General features: G+C 41.4%; 2 protein-coding genes across 3 annotated transcripts; one reads left to right on the top strand and one right to left on the bottom strand.

Annotated features, from left to right (window-relative positions):
* Positions 1 to 438: 438 nt before the first annotated feature.
* Positions 439 to 6,301, bottom strand: LOC119726656 (general transcription factor 3C polypeptide 6-like). The gene is made up of 5 exons (XM_038198422.1): positions 6,181 to 6,301; positions 3,667 to 3,750; positions 2,712 to 2,823; positions 1,237 to 1,335; positions 439 to 1,037 (listed from the first exon to the last, which is right to left on the bottom strand). The coding sequence occupies exons 1-5, from the start codon at positions 6,214 to 6,216 to the stop codon at positions 961 to 963; spliced, it is 408 nt and encodes a 135-aa protein (XP_038054350.1). The 5' UTR covers positions 6,217 to 6,301; the 3' UTR covers positions 439 to 960.
* Positions 6,302 to 6,481: 180 nt separating this feature from the next.
* Positions 6,482 to 18,768, top strand: LOC119726655 (succinate-semialdehyde dehydrogenase, mitochondrial-like). 2 transcript variants are annotated; one of them, XM_038198420.1, is made up of 9 exons: positions 6,482 to 6,523; positions 7,929 to 8,385; positions 9,151 to 9,321; positions 9,728 to 9,844; positions 11,208 to 11,351; positions 13,333 to 13,476; positions 14,399 to 14,554; positions 15,353 to 15,522; positions 16,708 to 18,768. In XM_038198420.1, the coding sequence occupies exons 2-9, from the start codon at positions 7,996 to 7,998 to the stop codon at positions 16,970 to 16,972; spliced, it is 1,557 nt and encodes a 518-aa protein (XP_038054348.1). In that variant the 5' UTR covers positions 6,482 to 6,523; positions 7,929 to 7,995; the 3' UTR covers positions 16,973 to 18,768. The 2 variants fall into 2 exon arrangements, with proteins under 2 accessions (XP_038054348.1, XP_038054347.1); XM_038198419.1 differs by having other exon boundaries at positions 6,505 to 6,574.
* Positions 18,769 to 19,396: the final 628 nt, after the last annotated feature.

The following is a 19,396-nucleotide window of genomic DNA, read 5'->3' as shown; positions in this document are numbered from 1 at the left end:
GGATAGGATGGCATATGACAAAGCCAAGGTATACAGTACATATACCACGTTTGATTACTTTCCTCCCTTACCTTCGTCTTGGGTATAGATGCACATGCGCAATCTGTAGCAACAAACAAATGATCTCGGGTTGCTCGAGGTCATGCGCTATTAAATGCCTTTGCAAATGGAATCGAGCCGTCAAAAGTGAGCCATGGTGGCCACTGTACGTGCACGCTCTGCCAAATTGAGCTATAAATGCCGATAAGTTTAAAATTAACTTAACTATCCTCCTGTCTGGTACTAGTGTGAAGTGAAGCTGAGACACTTTTGAATCCCCCACCGCTACAGAAGACGCGAAGTACTAACCTGTGTAGCGCTCGGTTCGCAAACTTTGTTCAGTAGCCGGGGTGTAGTATTATTAACAAATACATGTACTCTGATTAAACATTTGCATTAATCACTGTAGAACATGATTTTCTGCAATTAATAACAGTTTTTATTTGGTGTAAAATATACATTTTGAAATAAAAACAATCTTGAAATTGTATATTAGTTTTGATTGTTTCTGATATTTTCCATTCATTACAGGCCTAAACTGGAGGCCATGTGTATGAAGTCCAGATTTTGTTGTCTTGAAAACAAAGATTCATATCACTGATTAGCTTAGCTGACACTGTTAAGTTCAGACCCATGAGAAAGAAGCTACCATTCTGCCACAGTTCCAATTATCATTTCAGAATAGTAGAAACTCCTGGATTGGCTGGGCCAGTGTTTTCAAGATCTCAGTGTGCAATGAAATGCGTGCTACCATCCTGCAGATGACATGATCTGGGCCCGTGCAGTTTACTAGGAAGCCACTGATTGGCCAATGCCTGCCACACGAATGTATGCAACTCCAATCCATTGTTGGAAGCAAGTCTCTGATTGGTTGAACCAAATCCAGAATGAGGTTTTTGTCCAATCATTCGACAGCTACCGTCATGTTGGTGCTTCAGGCTGTTGTCCATTTTGTGCCTCAGGTACCACCTCAGTTTCTTTGGAAGACGTTGCCGCTTCTAATGGCAAATAAAAAGCAAAAAGATCTTTCAAAAATTCATATAATTTTTCTAAAGAAAAACGAACTGGTCCAAGTACTGGTCCCATATCCATGGGCTGCTAAATAAGCGCATATGATGTTTATGCTAAGCAAATATAGTCTGTGTTAAGCAGAATTCCATGTTAAGCGGTTCAGTGACATTAGTTCCTGGATCTTACCCTGGGTTTTGTTTTTGGGTTTGAGGTGGGCCCGCTGCATGTTCAATTTCTTGTCCGTGTGACACTTGTACTTCCACTTCAGATTCCCTGATCCTTGCTCTGGGGAAAAAAAATACAGTACATGTACATGGTACGTAAGTTTCAAATGTTGCGTACACGTTTTCGTAAGCCAGAAAGGACAGTTTCAATTTCAGTGGTGGACAACCATCCCCAGTCGCAGATAACCAAATGGGTTGTTTGTCTCTCGTGTAGCGAACTCAAATAATAGACCCAAAAATCATGGAGGCCTCCAGTAACATTCGCAGCATTGTGCCATTCATTGTCCTTGACTACCAGATCCCTGGCAACTATCCACGTGGCCATCCAAAAAAAAGGTGGAGCGACAACATCAACAATGACCTGAGGTGCCTGCTAATCAATGCCAGTCTGGCACTGAACCGAGTAGAGTGGGGGAAAGCTGTCCAACCAAGAGGACATGATCATCATGGAGTCCAACCCTCGAGATTGGGGACAGATGGACTATAAACAGATGGACGGATGTATGGATGTCCAGAATAACTGATGAGAGCAAGTTCGGACAAGGACCATCAGTCGTCTAGTGGATAATTTGAGACGTAATTTATGCCTGCGCAATGATGACCTTGTGGGAACGCCTCTATTCAAATGATGATCAAAACGTCACCAAACTTTCGCCTTATCTGGCTCCCTGCTGTGCGTTATGATGCCTGCAGCTACTGGTAACCAGCAATGCAACCGTGCCCTGTGACTGGATTCCAAATGGTCGACTAGGGTAGTCAAACCATCCTGCATAATTTAGTCCAACTATGGTTAACTATACTTTGCCCCTGAACTTGCTCAATGATCACTGGAATGATGACTGGAACTATAGCAGGAACAACGTTTTTGCCATTACTGGAGGCCTATTTGAGCGTATAGACAAATCCGGCAGCAGCCATTTTCTCGGGTATTACGCACACACTCCGGGCTCCTTCAACCAATGGGAATACCAAAATACGCTTGCGCTTCGTCTTTAAGAACGCGTGCAGCATGCACGTGAGCGTGACACCACCGCATTGAAAAGCTTCTAATTCTGGTCGCCGGATTCCACTATAGTGATTTACTGCCAGGATTAGTCTACACTCTACTTTTAGTTTCCTACATCCAGAGATACTGGGCACTGGCACAGTATGACCGTTCCTTCGTTCCTGCAATGATTCCAGTATGGAACAGCCTGCCCGACACCACTGTGGCTCATCCTTTGACAACAGAAACCGAGGCCTTCTGCTCAACGCCACATAACTTTCTTAATAATTTGTACTTTTTCTTCTTTAGTTCCTTTTGGTGCAAGTGGACACTGCTTTATTTTCAGTGCTTATCTTTAAAAAAAAAAAATTATAAAGGGGGAGGGATATACCCTCAGTAATGGCTTTTGAGGATACCGAATAGTCTACAGAAGGACTTGCTCATCTTCTCACCTTGATTATTTTCTGTCTTCTCAAATATGACGGCAGTGCCCAGCATGCTCTTGTGCTGCCCAGTGAAGATGTAGCTACCAAGCTGCATCACAGGTTCATCCGTCTCTATCCCCTGAGGAGTTTACAGTAATCCAAGTTTATACATCGGTTTAAGTATACTCCACATTTATACATTGGTTAGTTACTCATAGTCCATCATTTGCAGCCATCCGAAAAGTAACTGGCATAATCATTGTTGAAAAACATACTTGGTTGAAAGATAGTAAGTGGACTATACTCGCTGTGAAATTATAAGGCCTTTCCAACGGTCTTAAGACGCACCGTAGGAAATTTAAATTAGCAGTTCGTTTTGTTATTCGGCGAAGCGCGCGCAAGCATTGGCACGACGCACACGCGCGCGCGGCTGCTATAATTTGTCGGATCAGTGCCAACATCGCGTATAGCTGCAATTCAAAACAATTCAAAACATGATTCAGCAACTTTTGATTTGAAATTGAGATCCTAGAATGCTGTTTTTCTCGGAATACACAGCTGAAACTAAGCTGAAACTTCATCAGATAGTTGTTCAGTATCCTTCATTAGATTTTGAACACTTTTGTTGCTTCAAACGAACAAAATGCACAAATTACAAATGATGGACTATATCTTTAAACACACATTTGGGTACTATAAGTTTGGAAAAGACTATCACAAGTTGAGACATCCTGTGGAAATGAGCTCGACTCCAAATCAGCAAAGCAAAAGTTCAAGCTTCAAGCAACAGCCGGTTCAGAAAAACTGCACAATTTGAAACAATTTAAGTATTGCATAATATTGCATTTAAGTATTGGGATGTATTGCAAACCACTTCGTTATCTTCAGTAATTGACACCGGACCCTCCATCCTGAGAGAATTGAAAACATTTTGTGTTAGAGAATAAAGATAGGCCCGCCATGAAGTAGATGATTCACTTACAAGCACTTTCAGACTAGACCTTCTACATTTGGACAGGTAGTCTGGGTCTACTATGCCCGACAGTTCAACTACAACCAGCTCCTCCTGTGGGAAACACAAAATATGAGATTGTACAAGATATTTCTTTCATCTCAAAGAAGTAACTACAGTAGTGGAGTGACATGACCTACCAGTTCAAAGCACCAGACTCATGCTCTGGTGTTTCAGAGGCAACAGTGGCGTGGGTTCGAGCCCAGGTGGACACTTGTGCCCTTAAGCAAGGCACTTAACCATTATTGCTTCCTCCTTCGGATGGGACGTAAAGCCGTAGGTCCCGTGTGTTGTGTAATGTACTGCACGTAAAAGAACCCAGTGACATTTATTGCTAAGAAAGAGAAGGGGGGGGGGGGGGTTGCCCTGGTGTTTCTGGCCTCCTGTTAAAACTCCCCCGCGGAGTATTTAGGAGAAGAACCAACCAATTACCAAGTGGCAATAGGACTTATCGCAAAATACTGCAGGGGTGGATAAGCCTTTTTGATATTTGCAAATGCAATACATCTTTGTGCAAATGAAACGTCACTTTATGGTGCGACTGAGGAACTGATCATGAATTCACCTATTTATCAATGCACAGAATATAAGGACCAAAAAAAAAAGTCTCCGGTTTCTGGTATGGAGCTTGCCCAAAAAGTGGTGCGGCGACGCGGCTTTTTTTTTTTTTTAACTTACTTTTTTGCTTCAAATGTCGGCTGATGACTGCAAATGGTGCCCGACTAAACTTAGTGCAAATATATGGGAGTCCAGAGAGGCCACATAAAGCTTATTTTTGATCATAACCCCTTCTAAAAACACGATAAAATTGTGCAGCAGCAGCAGGATTCCAGTCAAACCAGTGAGTTTGGCGGTTTTGAGACCGTCTTTCTTTCATCTTTCATTGGAAAAAAAACTTCATTATTTTGCCAACGCGCATGGCTACGGCGACGCGCGCGCATACCAGAGACCGGAGACTTTTTTTTCTTGGCCTAAGAAATAATGATTTGCAAATAAAATTAAGGTTTTATTTTAAACTTTAGAAAAAGTGAAAAAAAAAGAAGTAATATAAGTATGAGTCATCAGGCCGAGTGTAACTATTGTGATTGGTCAGTGTTTGAGTCACAAGCTTGAAATCGTGATCCTGATTGGTAGCGGGCAACTCGAAAGCAGACAGTACCAGCTAGGTGACGAATTAAGCTGCTTGGGGGAGACTAATACATTTTTCGAATAAATTTCTACATTTGTTTGTGATGTGGTTTTGCTGGGAGAGTCATAAAAAAAAAAGTTTAATTCAAGTTGGGATTCCATTGGACACTGCAAAGCAAAGAAAAATTGATTTAAGGCCAAAGAAATAAAAAATGTTTAGCGTCCTGCATTTTTGAAAAAAAGGAAGGAGGCGGCCCTTTTTTTTTCTATCCAAAACGACCAGCCGGGCTATTTTTCAAGATGGCTGCCAGCTTTTTGTTTTAAATTGCTGCCACTTGGACTCAGGAAATGACATAGGCCTAAGTACCACTACCAGCTTTATAGGGCTAAACGCAACAAAGAGGCCAAAATGATGTCACTGTTTAAGATTTATCTCTTTTTTTTCAGGTTTAAAAAAAAATAAATTAGAAAAAAATAAACAGGCGGCCTCCAAAAAGGAAGCGGGCGGGGACGCTAAACATGTTTGTTTTTTTATTTGGCCTAAAGCAGGGTTTTTTGTCACTAAAATATTTACGTTTATTAAAATTAACGAAGTGGCTATCGTTACGGCACTCGTTGTTTAGCGCCCTCTACGATATTTTTTTGATACGCACGCAGGTATATAATTATTTGTTTCCCCACGTTTTATCGAGCAGTGCGCCAGCTCAGCCGATAGAGGGTAGGATTTTGCACCGCGAGGTTGCGGGTTCGAATCTCAGTTTTGCACTCGAATTTTTTTCCTTTTCTAACCTGAGGCTTTGGAGGATTTTTTTTAAAAGGGAAATAAAGTCCGAATTTCATAAAGTTCAAATTCACTTTTTTCCTTCTAATTTTATATTTTCTTGTCATGTTTTTTTATAAAAGTTGCCAGGTTGCAGTCTACCGTAACGATAGAAAATGGGAAATGCGTTACGGCTGCCGTAACAATAGCCACTGCGTAAAATTAATGCAGCGTAACTAAAGTGTGATTAATTTGCATACAAATTACAAATCAGAGTCTAGATTATGACTGAAATGCAATAAAACCCACATTTTCTCCAAATCGTCGTCTTTATTCATGCCTTATTTCAATGAATGAAAGGTAGACGCAATCATGATTTCAAAATTTCTGATATTTGAATATAAATAGGCCTAGACACTATGAATGAGCAAAAACAATCAAACTTAGTTTTAATAACAATTTTAATGTGTCATCAAATGAACAGTGCTCTCAAGTCCCCAGTCTATTTATTGTAATGTAACCACACCGTCCTAACCTTTTCAGCTCGACCTTTTCTAAATATCATTAACCATATATAGCCTGGATAATATCCATACCTCTTCAACCCATTCATCTTCATTATGTGCGTGCATTTTTATAGAACACCGGACAACTTCAACTTGAACAACTTCGCGTCGTCTGTTTTTTTTCTAAATAAATGTGCATTGTCAGAAATTGGATTGTACCCAGACGTCCTAGGTTAAAACTAGACTGATGTAAGCTTGGACCAAGGGTGCCAGTCTTTCCATCAGTAGAGACTGCCTCGTACTCAGGTCAAAGAGTACACCTGCTGTTATAAACAACATAAAATGCGACTTACAGATTCGAGGTTGTTGGCTCTGGTGTGAGTGACTCCTCAGCTCCGATCCGTGACAGGTACCAAAACTGGTGTGGTGGGAGGTAGGTAGCCTGGGAGCACTAGGGAGGTGACTGTCAGTGTTGTCACTGCAGGTATCAATGTTAATATATTGTACTTGTTTAATAGTTTCGTCATTTTTTTCGTTGCTCTAGGTTTATATCATTATTATACCAATTGCTTAATATAATGAATACATTTTCATTTAGTATAAAACTAGACCCGTGAACGTGGCTTGTAAACTACGCCACGTTCTTATGTCATTTCGAACCTGGCGAACGTGTCCCTCTGACTCCCTCCGTTACACACACTGGACGTTATTTTGCCCATGTAATAAGTACTCACATATGAAGCTGTCTTGAATTCTATTTGTACGTCCAAACTTGCATTTGACGAAAATTGAGGAAAATTCTGGCCCCGGTTCATGAAGTCCGTCCGCTACTGCTAGCTGCCATTTTCTCCCAACTGACGCATGCGCATTGCGTTTTATTTTCGTATGATTCGACGGCTGTTTACTGTCGCAGCTAAAACAGACATCGTTTTAGACAAGTTTCAAGTCCTTTCCTCTCTCACCGCACCGCACGCGGTCGCACGTGCGCCCGCGTGTGTGTGCACACACGTACTGTACACGAGATGAGCCGAGCAGCCAATCGTCTGCGTGGTTTTTTTTTTCGGGGTTGCGACATGAAACAGCCGTCAATCTGTCCAAGCGACTCAGACGCGTCCGGGGTTATTTGTCAGGGTCAGGTTAAAATCTAATTTCTACACGTTCGTATGGGTCTTTACTGATGGGCAAATTTCGTCAAAATTACACAGCCGAAACAATCGGACGGGCAAATTTAGATTTCTAGGTGAGTACTCAACACCCATACGGAATTATGTATGTCGGATCGATTTCGCCAGGTTCGAAATGAAACAAGAACGTGGCGTTGTATACAACGCCACGTTCACGGGTCTAGTATAAAACTAACTGTTTTTCAGTGGCATGAGTGCGGTAATTTTTGCATAAATGTTTACGGGAATTACGGGGCGGGGGGGAGGGAGGGAGGGGGGGGGGGGGGGGCTGAAGGGAAATGATATTTAACATATTTTAGTTCAATTTAAGATTTACGAGGGCAACCGGGGGCATGGGCACCTGCTGCACCCCCCCCCCCCTGTAATACGCCCCTGTACCTTCAGAATTTTCTTCTGCCAATGCCATTTGAATCACCTAACTTATCGCAAATGTAATAGTGCTTGTGTCAAGCCTTGAATGAATTAGCACTTGACCTTTTTTTACTCAAGCGTATTACATACACGTTTTGTTTACTTATTTGCATAGTTACTTCAACTTAGACATGTTAGAAGGACATTAACTCACAAATATTAAACTTGTTGATGACATTGATAATCGTTAAAATTTATTGAACTATTTGTTGAGTTTTATTGTTTTTGTTTTGTTGGTTTTAGTGTTATAAATCAGTCACAGGTGCTTCAGCATAGACCCAATCAGCCACTGTAAAAGTAACGTCCAGAAATGCAGTCTTCCATGAGTTGTGTTCGCCTCTTAAGGCGATACGCCTGCAGAGTACCAGCTCTCCACAAGCTGTCCCGGAGACCCCCATCATGCAGTCTTCATCTGTCCAGTCGAAATGCCAGCCTCCTCCGCGATAAAGCCTATATCGGTGGCGCGTGGGTGTCGGGTGATAAGACGTTCCCCGTAACCGACCCGGCCAACGGAATGGAAATTGCCTGCGTCCCGGATCTCGGGGTCACGGAAACCACGGATGCCATCCAGGCAGCCTACGATGCGTTCCAGGGGTGGGCGGAGACTACTGCTAAAGAGAGGGGTGTGATCCTGAGACGTTGGTACGACCTCATGATCAAGAACCAGGATGAATTAGCCCAGATTCTCACAACCGAAATGGTGAGAGTTAGAGCTCTGGCCCTATAAAATGGAACTCTGATGCTGGACTGTCTGAAATATCCTGGGCCCCATTGCAACCTGTGGGAAAATGTGATGTGGAAAATCTGCTGCTTCCTGGGCACTGTGAAACAAAGGAGAAACTGAGTTTGGAATTCCTAGATTTTGTTTGAATTCTAGAGGACATTTTTTAGATTTGTTTGTCCAGGAATGCCCAACTGAGTGTTTTTGCAGCTGTAAATTGTGTGTGTGTTCGTTCCAACCTGGAAAAAATTTCACAACTGAAAAAAAGAACATTTTCCACTAACAGTGGGTCCCAGACTACAGATGCAGTCAAGAATCTGGGTTCCGTGTATGGGGCAAGGTCAAAGCCAGAGATGGTAGGGAAGTCCTTGCTATTATGTGCCTAACAAATGTCTCCCATATAAACTTAAATGCTGAATTTATGCAAGGGGAAATACTCCTCTAATTAAAATACCTGAGCAATTTGCAAGTAAAAGTTGTCTCTGCCCCACTCCCACAAATAGAGAAATTAAAGTGATTTTTGGGTTGTTTTTTTGGTTTGTTTTTTAAGTTTTCCGATAACGTCAGATCATGATATGCAATTGAATAGAACAGAAGATGAGTTTTTTTTTATTGAAAGCTCAGGAAATCTTCACAAGTCCTCCTTTAACAAGCTGTTCAAGTGAACTGAGATGAAGGAATTCCTTTTTCAGTGTTCATCGCTTTTACTTAATATGACCTGACTTCAACCTTTTTATTCTACAGGGAAAACCTCTGGCCGAAGCCAAGTCCGAAATCCTCTACGGCGCATCCTTCTTTGATTGGTTCTCTGAGGAGGCCAAGCGTTGCTATGGCGACGTCGTGCCCACCATCATGAAGAACAAACGTCAGATATTCTTGAAGCAACCTGTCGGCGTGGCAGCATTGATTACACCGGTGAGGGTTGTCTGTCCACTCAAGGGGAGGGGCTAGTGTGTACAGGGGGAGGGGGATAGGACACAGTGACGAGCAAACGTGTACATTTTTTTGAAGCAGTCCATTGGCATTTGCTGCCATTTCGGCGCAAAGCAGCTCAATCACAGTAACCATCTCTGCCCCAATTACCCCAGGGTGGGAGAAGCAATGAGTGACAAAGTGCCTTGCCCAATGCAAGGGCACAGCACCCCATATTGGACTCAAACCCACAACCTGCAGCATGACCCGCAGACCACGAATTCAATGCTCCAGACCACGAGGCACTCCACAAATAGGATATGCCGGCTAGACCATGAATCCTGTTTATACCCTGTGGTTTTATAAATCTTATTTATAAATAATTGTCCAGTTTTTTTCCTCCTTGTAGTGGAATTTTCCGAATGCCATGATCACACGTAAATTGGGAGCTGCCCTAGCTGCTGGCTGTACCACGGTCGTCAAACCTGCGGAGGACACGCCCCTGTCTGCACTTGCTTTGATACCGGTAATTAGTTTGGACTCTGTACGTGAACCTCAGATAGCAGTGTGTGTTGCTTATGCACAGCAGTCAGTCAATTGAAAAGTACTAATGATATATGAGTTTGTATCTAGTGCATTTATGGTCCACACTCTCAAAGAACTTTATGTTAAGAACATTAAGTGAACAAACCAAAGCAGTCTAGAAAAGATAGGGAAGAAAGTATGTGGTGTATGAATTTAATCAAATTAAAAGTCCTGTTCAGTGCAAACAAAAAGACTGTTTTACACATGACTTACCATGGAATTTAAGGTGTTACTTTTGAATATGGAGTATCAGAATCACTCAGATCCACACAAATTTTTGTGCGATAAATGCAATCTTGCCAAAAGTTTTCTGAACACTGGCTTTGTTTCGATCGATGCCCATTACGCATCAATTTTGCATATGTCTGTCCCTGAAAATTGAACAGAAGAAGCCCCCTAAGTTTCCCATAAAATATATCTACCAAATAGAAATTAAACAAAAAAAGCAAACAAAGTACATTTAATACTGGACAAAAGGTGTTTGTAACAATTCAGAAAGATGTTTATGAAAAGTTTGTAAATGGAGCCATAATATGTGCAGTAATGTCATAGTCACGTGGTATATAGTATACAAATATTGAATGCTTTGAGTGGTGTAGTAAAACTAGACTCCCGAGGTGATCCATGGCCGAGGGAAAATAGAATGCTCCATGGATCACCGAAGGAGGCTAGTTTTACTTGGCCACGAGATAAAGCATTCAATATTTGTTTTATAACATTTCACCCACAGATTCTGCTTGGTTGTAATATTTTTAATATTTTTAACTTCAATTTCAATACAAAATTGGTGGAAAATGTATTTCTCTCTTCCAAACTACCCATTCACAAAATGTTTGAACCCAACTCTGCGGCGCGCTCTTTTCGGAAAAATATGCGCAACGCGCACACCAGCATGCATTTGCACATAAATACCTCGCTGTGGATATAGTACTTTGGTTGCAAATGGTATAGGTATAGTACTTTTGGCCATGCACAGAAAGATAGCGAAAATAGAAAGTATCATGTGACTCGCTCTCGGCCAATCAAGACACAGAATCTGTGGGTGAGGTGTTATAATGCGCTATGCACCGTGCTATATAGCATGCTATATTTTATGGGAAACTTAGGGAGTTAATTTTGGTACAGACTATACTAGCCAAGCGTGCTTTTCACTTGGGACGGTGACTCGGGCTTGTACGCACAATCTCTGGTCAACGTTACCGTCAGTTGCACGGTGAAATCATGACACAGTCTGACAAAGATTTAATTAGTTAATTAATTAACTAATCAGTTGATTTCCTTGGTCCAACTTCTTTTCTGGATAGTTAGCTGAGGAAGCTGGTCTACCCCCAGGCGTCTTCAATGTCGTGACCTGCTCTAGAGACAATGCTTCAGATGTGGGCAAAGTCCTGTGTGAAAGTCCCCTAGTTGCCAAGATATCCTTCACTGGATCCACCGCTACAGGCAAGGTGAAAAACTCATTTTGATTAAAGATTTTTAATTCCTACTCATTTATACTGTTTCTCAATATACCCCATGTGCTGAATCAAAGTCAATCTGGGGGGGGATGCTTTCATATTGATATGAAGAATGAATGAGTCCTGTTGTTTTAGCCCTAACCCCTTGAGCACTTTTACTAGAAAGTGTCCTGAATCGGCCAAAACTTATCCACCAATTTTGTTATGCAAAAAAAATGTTGGTGTCCTGAGTCCATCAGAATCTACCAGTGAGTCCAACAGAATCCATCAGTGTAATACATACGTACCGCGTACATACCAAACATATAGCCAAGGAGTTAAAGTGTTGAGATCCTGAATCCATCAAGTCCCCCATCTGCTCAATATGGAGGTGTCCTGATTCCATCAAAATCCTGCAGTACTGCTAAGCTTACTGTCCTGAATTCAATATGGAGGTATACTGAATCCGCAGAAATCCTCCAAAACTGGGTGTGGAGTTTGATGGATTCAGGTACATCAGGGTCAATTTTAATTATAGGGTTTGGTTGATTAGGTAGGAATATTATATGGCTGTCTGTTGACATCAACTGCAGTGTCCATACAAGCCTGGAAACTTGCTTAAAGGGTCCATGCAGTGAATTTTTCTTAGGAACACATTTTGTTAACTTTCTACTCGTCTTAAATGTATGAAAACTATTTGGCATCCCTTTTTGGTAAATTTCATTAAAATGTGCATTTCTGTAAACATTTCAAAAATCCCATGCTTTTCTTGACAACTGAGGGCGCTGTTGCTGTGATGTCATTTCAGAAAGACAGTGTTCAGTTTAGGGGTTTTCTTTTCAAGCTGTGAATCAAAAATTTGCTCAATGAAAACGTTTGTGAGAAAGGCTTGCTCACTGGCTTACTGCCATGTACTTACACAACAACGAATCACCAAAGTAAAGAACTTTACCACAGCAAAATATCCAAACTTCTAGCAACTTTCTGTGCTGATAATAGCTGTAACATTGAGGTTTCTGCCCGGAATGACATCACAGTTTTGCTCATGAATGTGGAAATTTTAACTTGCATTATCCAGACCAAAGACAACTGTTGCTAATCACATGATTCGGGGCATGCTGTTGCATAGTTACGTAAGAGACGCTCAGCATCAATACATTGTTCACAATAGACCATTATCATGTTGTGGCCATCTTGATTTTTTCCCATTCAAATCAACGTAACCAAAGCGATGCTGGAAGGAAAAATAGTCTGGTTCCTTTTTGCACAAAAAACATTATCGTTCAGTACTGTTATTGGATACAGGGAACATGACTGAAATGTGGCAGCATGATAAAGGTCTATGGGTGAGAATGGCACAAAGACACCAGACCATGCTGGAGCTGGGGGTTGCTAACTTGCTAGCATATTGGCTTGCCCCAAATCACGTGAAATAGTAACAATCTCTTTGGTCGGGAGTATGCAAAGTTAAAATGTGCAAAGCATTGGATTAAGTCAGCATTCTAGATTTTATTCAAATTTAACTAGCAAATGGCTTATTGAATATGATGTTTATCCTTGTGAATTGAAAATGGGAGACTTTTTTTCTTATAATGATCTTAAGATTATTCAGTTTGCAGTGTACTGTGGTGGTTATTAGGGTTTGTGACTCATGATCAGAGGGTCTGTGGTTCAAATACAGCTGATTTCAATATGTCCTAGGGCAAGCCATTTAACCCCCACTTGCCTCTCTCCACCCAGGGGTTATTAATTGGTACTGGTATTAGCTGGGGAGTAACCCGCAATGGACTGGCATGTCACCCGGAGGGAATAGAAATATTCTGAATTTGTTTTATGCCAAAGAAAAACACAGATAAATTCTGGCCTGATGATTCACACAGACTCGACTTTATTTACTTAGAAGTGTATTCCTAGAAAACTGAGGCCTAAATACCTCAATGGGTGTGTGTATTCTGAAACAACTTAAATGAAATCATTTTCCTTTTTTTCTCAGATTCTTCTTGAACAAGCTGCCAGCACAGTGAAGCGAGTTTCCATGGAGCTAGGCGGCAACGCCCCCTTCATCGTCTTTGACTCGGCTGATGTGGACGCAGCAGTGGCTGGAGCCATTGCCTGCAAATTCCGCGGCATGGGACAGGTTAGTAGTTGTGTGTGGTGTTGTTGAGCCATTTTCAAAGACCCCAAATATTCTGAAAGGCGTGTAAGAACATTGGCAAATACTGCATCTCATAAATATTCATGATCAAATTGGAGTACATCATAGGCCGTTTCCGCCGCGCACCCAGGAAGTAAAATGATACGCGCCCAGACGACGTCATCCCGGTGAGTATCCAGCTTTACTGCTGTGGGTTATTTCTTCTGACAGCATCAAAAAGTCTCCCTGGAACCTGCATTGTAGACATGAAGTCTGTGGCTTGTAATCTTTACGGAACCAGTCTGTTGTCGTAGTCCTTGTAACTACTGCAGTAAAGACACGTTAAAGAGTGTTGGCACCAGACTATACCAACCCTGTTGCCATGACACACGGAACTCTGCACTTCAGAAACAACAATGGCGTCTACGAGTACAAGTTACGGTACTAGATTTTTATTTCTTTATTTTATTTCTTTCTGGTAATGAAACCAAGGATTCCTCTAAAGTGTCCTAGGCACCGTAGCTCGAAAGCCCGAAGAAACATTGAGAGTAGAAATTACAGATTTCCGTCATTGACTGACAAAGAACTTGAATATCTTGTGCTGAATAAAGATGCAAAATCTACGAAGTCCATTATTGACAAGGCAGTGAGGCTACTAAATACTTTTGAGGTGAAGTAAAACAAATACAGCATGGTTTATTTCGCGTTGGGAGGTAGTCAAGCTGACCTACACCGAAGGACCAGTAATTACCACTACTTCCCCTCAAACCATGCTGTATTTGTATATTACTTGTACTACATACCCTGTGAAATCATTCAGCTGAAATGGTAACATTTACTACTTTTTGGGAGCATTGTTTTGTTAAGCCACCTCAATCTCACATTGATTGTTGGTATTTCTTTATTTCTTCATGCATGTATGTAGACCTGTGTATGTGCCAATCGCATCCTTGTACAGGATGGGGTCTACGAGGAATTCTGCCAGAAGCTCACTGAAAAGGTCGGCCATCTTGTGGTCGGAGACGGGAAGGAACCAGGGGTGACGCAGGGACCGCTCATCAATGAGAAAGCTATCGAGAAAGTAAGTAACCCACTACGGATGCAAAAATGTACACATTTTTGAAACTTAACCAAATTTTGTGATGGATCTATTTTCGTGAAACTTCGGGAGCATATCATAAGGCTATACTGCTTAGGCAGCCTCTAAACTATAATTGATTGATAAATGAAAGAAGTTGGCCTGGCAAGTTGAAAGAAGTAGGCGTGGCATGTTGAAAGAAGTGGGCATGGCAAGTTGAAGGATGCGGGCGTGGCAAGTTGAAAAAGTGGGTGTGGCAAGTTGAAAAAAGTTGGTGTGGCAAGTTGAAAAAGTGGGCATGGCAAGTTGAAAAAGTGGGCATGGCAAGTTGAAAGATGCGGGCGTGGCAAGTTGAAAAAAGTGGGTGTGGCAAGTTGAAAAAGTGGGTGTGGCAAGTTGAAAAAGTGGGTGTGGCAAGTTGAAAGAAGTGGGCATGGCAAGTTGAAAGGAGTAGGCATGGCAAGTTGAAAGAAGTGGGCGTGCCAAGTTGAAAAAGTGGGTGTGGCAAGTTGAAAGAAGTGGACATGGCAAGTTGAAAGGAGTAGGCATGGCAAGTTGAAAGAAGTGGGCGTGCCAAGTTGAAAAAGTGGGTGTGGCAAGTTGAAAGAAGTGGACATGGCAAGTTGAAAGGAGTAGGCATGGCAAGTTGAAAGAAGTGGGCGTGCCAAGTTGAAAGAAGTGGGCGTGCCAAGTTTGGAGATGTGGGTGTAGCAGTGTTCTTCACCCAAGGACACAAGAACCCACATAAGCCAAACAGTGTTTTCTGTGACTTGACAAATCCTCAAATCTCTTTCTTCTCAGGTGGAGAAGCACATTGAGGACGCAGTGAAACGCGGGGCCAAGGTCCTGATGGGAGGTAAACGACACGAACTCGGCAGGACATTCTTTCAGCCCACCCTCCTGTCAGACGTTCCCCAAGATGCCCTGGTGTGCAAGGAGGAGACGTTTGGACCCCTTGCTCCAGTTATCAGGTATACTGGCATTGGCAGGCCATTCTTATGGAGGGAAGTAGAGGGAGGGTGGAGGGGGTATGACCACAATTTGCAGACAGACCATTAACCCTCCTATGCAAACATGAATTCTATACAAAGTTGTTCTTTCAGTCATAATCAATCTAGTGACTGTTTTCAACAGTTAAGAGCTCCCAGCCTACATAAAGCAGGATTGACTGGCTGTGACTGTTTATGTAACTTGACGCAGCTATACTTTGACTGCAGGTGATTGATAAGCCAGCTGTGCCTACTTCTTGCCTGATTTGGCTGTTGACCGAATTTGACGAGTCACAGTACTTGCTTGCCTGGTTTTGTCTGTTGACTGAATTTGTCGCAGTGCTTGCTTGAAATATGATGTGACTGTTGGTGACTAGCCTGTGTAAAAGGCATGGCCAGGGCAAGAGGATTGATTTTTTGACTGTCTGTGACTGTTCAGACAGCACAGTCAGTTCTGGTCAGTCATTTAGCCATAAACCCGTCAAACTGGATGCCGAATGCAAAGGAATGCAACAACATAAAAAACGTCTGCGGTGAAAATAGCTGGAGTTATATTTGTAGTGCGAACACTTCCTGTGGCATCAAAACTCCCTAGTCCCATTCACTTCTGTTGTGCCTGTCATGAACTGGCTTCTCCACTGTTCCACTGATCAGGTCACATTTTTAATGTAGCGGTACGCCATTAAGAAGGTCCGCTCAAATGATCAGATATAAGGACGCCAAGGACAAATCAAGACAAACAGACAAATAATCAAAACACCAGGAGGAGTCAACTTATGTTTGGTCTCATGAACTTGTTACAGATTACTTGTTTACAAAATCAATTACAATAGTTCTGGATCTGAATCTCAATCTTACTCACAAAACAAGTGTTACAAAAATCATAGAACTTAGATTCAACTTCCAGCTCTATAAATTGTAATAAACTTGCCAATGATAAATTATAATCACAAGTTGTATTTCTAAAATTGCCCCAGTTCCTAAGATTCCCAGGTTCCCGGTTCCCCGAACGCCTGGCCAGTGTACGGCTGTGTTGTGAACTAGGCCTCCAAATTGCACACTTTGGTCTGCAGGCAGAGTGCGCATTTGTATACATTTTTCTGGGCTGTGTGCCAATTGTACGGTGCCTCATAAAAGACGTCTCACTACATTAATTTTTTTTTTCAGATTCCAGACTGAGGCTGAGGCTGTTGCTTTAGCCAACGCATCCGAATTTGGCCTGGCCAGTTACTTCTACTCCAACAACATCGGCCAGATCTGGCGAGTCGCCGAGAAGCTGGAATCAGGCATAGTGGGCATCAACGAGAGCCTTGTGTCATCAGAGGCCGGGGCCTTTACCGGCATCAAGCAGTCAGGGCTTGGGACGGAGGGCTCCAAGTACGGAATCAATGAATACCTGAACGTCAAGTACTGCTGCTTTGGGGGCATTTGATCTCCAATCTGGACGGGTTTCTCCAAGCCCACTTTCATCTGCCGGAGATTTTTAACCTCTTGATTTTGACAGTATTCTGGTTTATATCAAATCATGTAGTGATGCCAAAGTTTAGATTATTCACATTGTATATTCAGAGGTCACGAAAATTGATTTGGGATCCTTAGATGGAGCAAAATCTGGAAGCAAAGACGCACTTTGAAAAACTGTCCAGACTGCAAAGTTGTAATCATGCCAATCACAAATCAATCGTAAGTCATCCAGTTTCAATTCAGGTGATGAACCTGCCAAACAAAACTGTGATAAAGGCATTTCTGTACCTCTGTTCAACTCCAGCCTCTGTTACTTCCGCCCTTACTTGTGATTTAACTTGCGATTCGACTCGTGATTGGCTGTGATTGACTTGCGATTTGGGTAAAGATGGACTGGCAATCTAATTGGCTACAAATCTGTTGCTTGAGCTGCTCATAAGTACAAGCATTTTCAACTGTAAATCACACCAAACAATGATGGAAAGTTTATGGTGGATGGCATAGCCTTTTTTCTGCCCCCCTGCATACTTTTATCTGCTGGCTATGATAAAAATTCAGTATTGGGTTCTGCCCTTCAGTGATGTATTTTATAAACACTGCATACAGTGGAACGTTGCTATAACGAAACATCGCGGGATCCACAGAAATTGTTCGTAGTAGCGATTGTTAGGCTTAACGAATTTAATACTTACCAGCTTGTGATTTTTCACACATTAGTCAATCTAACTTTTGACCATTGTTAGATTGTAGTTGCATTTACAATTTACAATTCGCCAAACTTGTCCATTCATCTTTTCAATTCCATAATCATTACTTCACCCTGAATGCCCTGTTAGTTACTGAAAGACAACTTTGAACATGTGCGACTATTGAATCATGTAATTACAAAGTTTTTGAGCTTCATGGGTGGCTTTTCCCTTCTATTCCTGGGGAAGTTATGGGCCTTATTCACAAGTCGGCCATGTTGAATTGAAAGTGAGGTAAAAATCTTCATTTTTCGAACTTGCGAAGGGAAATTAAAGCCAGCACGTTACTAAATAATTCAAGTCTGCTTAAATAAATTATTTAAAATTTGTAATTAAACATTCCCTAATGTTTTAAGCCAGATTTAAAAAAAAATGAAAGTAAAATAAGGCTGCATTAATAGTCTGGCGCCATCCCATTCAACAGTTAACAATTTATGAAATACATTCAGGGAACACGACAAAAATGGCTACCTTGTGAATAAGGTCCATAGCCATTTGTCAATGTTCTGTTGACATTCTCCAACAACACTGTTCGGTACGTTTTGTACACAAAAATTGGAAGCAAAGGATGATGTTCAGTATAGCGGTGTTCGATATAGCGACACTCCAGTGTACTCATTGTTTTCCGAGGACTTGCCAGAACAAAATTCACAAGCTTACTCGCATAAAATAATTTACATAAAATTATTTGCATAAAATTTATTTACCTTTCCCCGACACAAATTCCATCATATTTAAAAAGTTATGAAAATTCTTTGGAATTTAGCAACTCACATTGTTGACTCAATGGAAATTTGCAAGTTTCTGTGATTGTATTTTATTAGTTTATTGTAAATAAATTCCCACCAAAGACTATGATCCAAAGACTCATGTTTACTAACAAAATAACTTTGGTACAGTGAAGCTGAAAATTGGTCACGCAAAAAAAAAAAAAAAAAAAACCCATGGAGTTGTTCAATTTTAAAGAGGTGGGAACGACATAGGCTTACCCTGCAGAGGAACAATGCTATAAAATAGATTCTGGCAACAAAATTGATGTAAATATAGGTTTTCCCGGCCAATTTCCTAAAATGTTCATTCACTTTTGAAAATTGTCATTCATTTCCGTCTGCATTTGAATGCATGTCTTTAATCCCATTTCAATTCAACAAAAGTCCAATGTTTTCATTGTCCGTGCATTCGGTTTTGAGAAACAGACGGCCAATTACGTTACCTGTGCATTCATTTACGAAAGCATGCCTTTTCTACATTGACTTCAGGTACAGCTAATTTGATCATTTTCCTTGCTCCATGATTTGATTGACGGTTCATGAAAATGAAACCCCTAATTGTATCTGGTGCCGATGGCATTAAAGTAAAAGTGAAATAGAATGGTGAATGTTTGAAATCACCCTCTAAAAGCGAAAAAGAAGTCTTGTAAATGAATCATAATGGACATAAACAAAAGGTGCTGCTGGAATCGAACATGGAATCGAATGCTCTGGAAGCTAAAATGAAACGCATGTTCAGAGCGATTCTCAAATTCAGACGAAAATGAATGACCGATTTTCAGAAGTGAATGAATATTATATATATGTAATATATTGTAATATAGGAAAACCTATATTACAAAGTATTTGTTTGCTTAAAAAAAACACGATATCCAA

The sequence above is a fragment of the Patiria miniata genome, unplaced genomic scaffold (assembly GCF_015706575.1).
Source record: "Patiria miniata isolate m_02_andy unplaced genomic scaffold, ASM1570657v1 HiC_scaffold_2, whole genome shotgun sequence".
Lineage (NCBI taxonomy): Eukaryota > Metazoa > Echinodermata > Asteroidea > Valvatida > Asterinidae > Patiria > Patiria miniata.
Note: the sequence above shows the minus strand (reverse complement) of the source record. Positions and strands in the feature narration are given on the sequence as shown.

Excerpts from the sequence above, each read along its gene's own strand:
- LOC119726656 (XM_038198422.1), bottom strand. The coding sequence starts at position 6,216 with ATGCACGCACATAATGAAGATGAATGGGTTGAAGAG. Across the intron at positions 2,824-3,666 it reads GGTCTAGTCTGAAAGTGCTT|GGGATAGAGACGGATGAACC; the intron begins GTAAGTGAATCA and ends TAAACTCCTCAG. Across the intron at positions 1,336-2,711 it reads GAAGACAGAAAATAATCAAG|AGCAAGGATCAGGGAATCTG; the intron begins GTGAGAAGATGA and ends TTTTTTCCCCAG.
- LOC119726655 (XM_038198420.1), top strand. The coding sequence starts at position 7,996 with ATGCAGTCTTCCATGAGTTGTGTTCGCCTCTTAAGGCGATACGCCTGC. Across the intron at positions 13,477-14,398 it reads AATTCCGCGGCATGGGACAG|ACCTGTGTATGTGCCAATCG; the intron begins GTTAGTAGTTGT and ends GCATGTATGTAG. Across the intron at positions 14,555-15,352 it reads ATGAGAAAGCTATCGAGAAA|GTGGAGAAGCACATTGAGGA; the intron begins GTAAGTAACCCA and ends CTTTCTTCTCAG.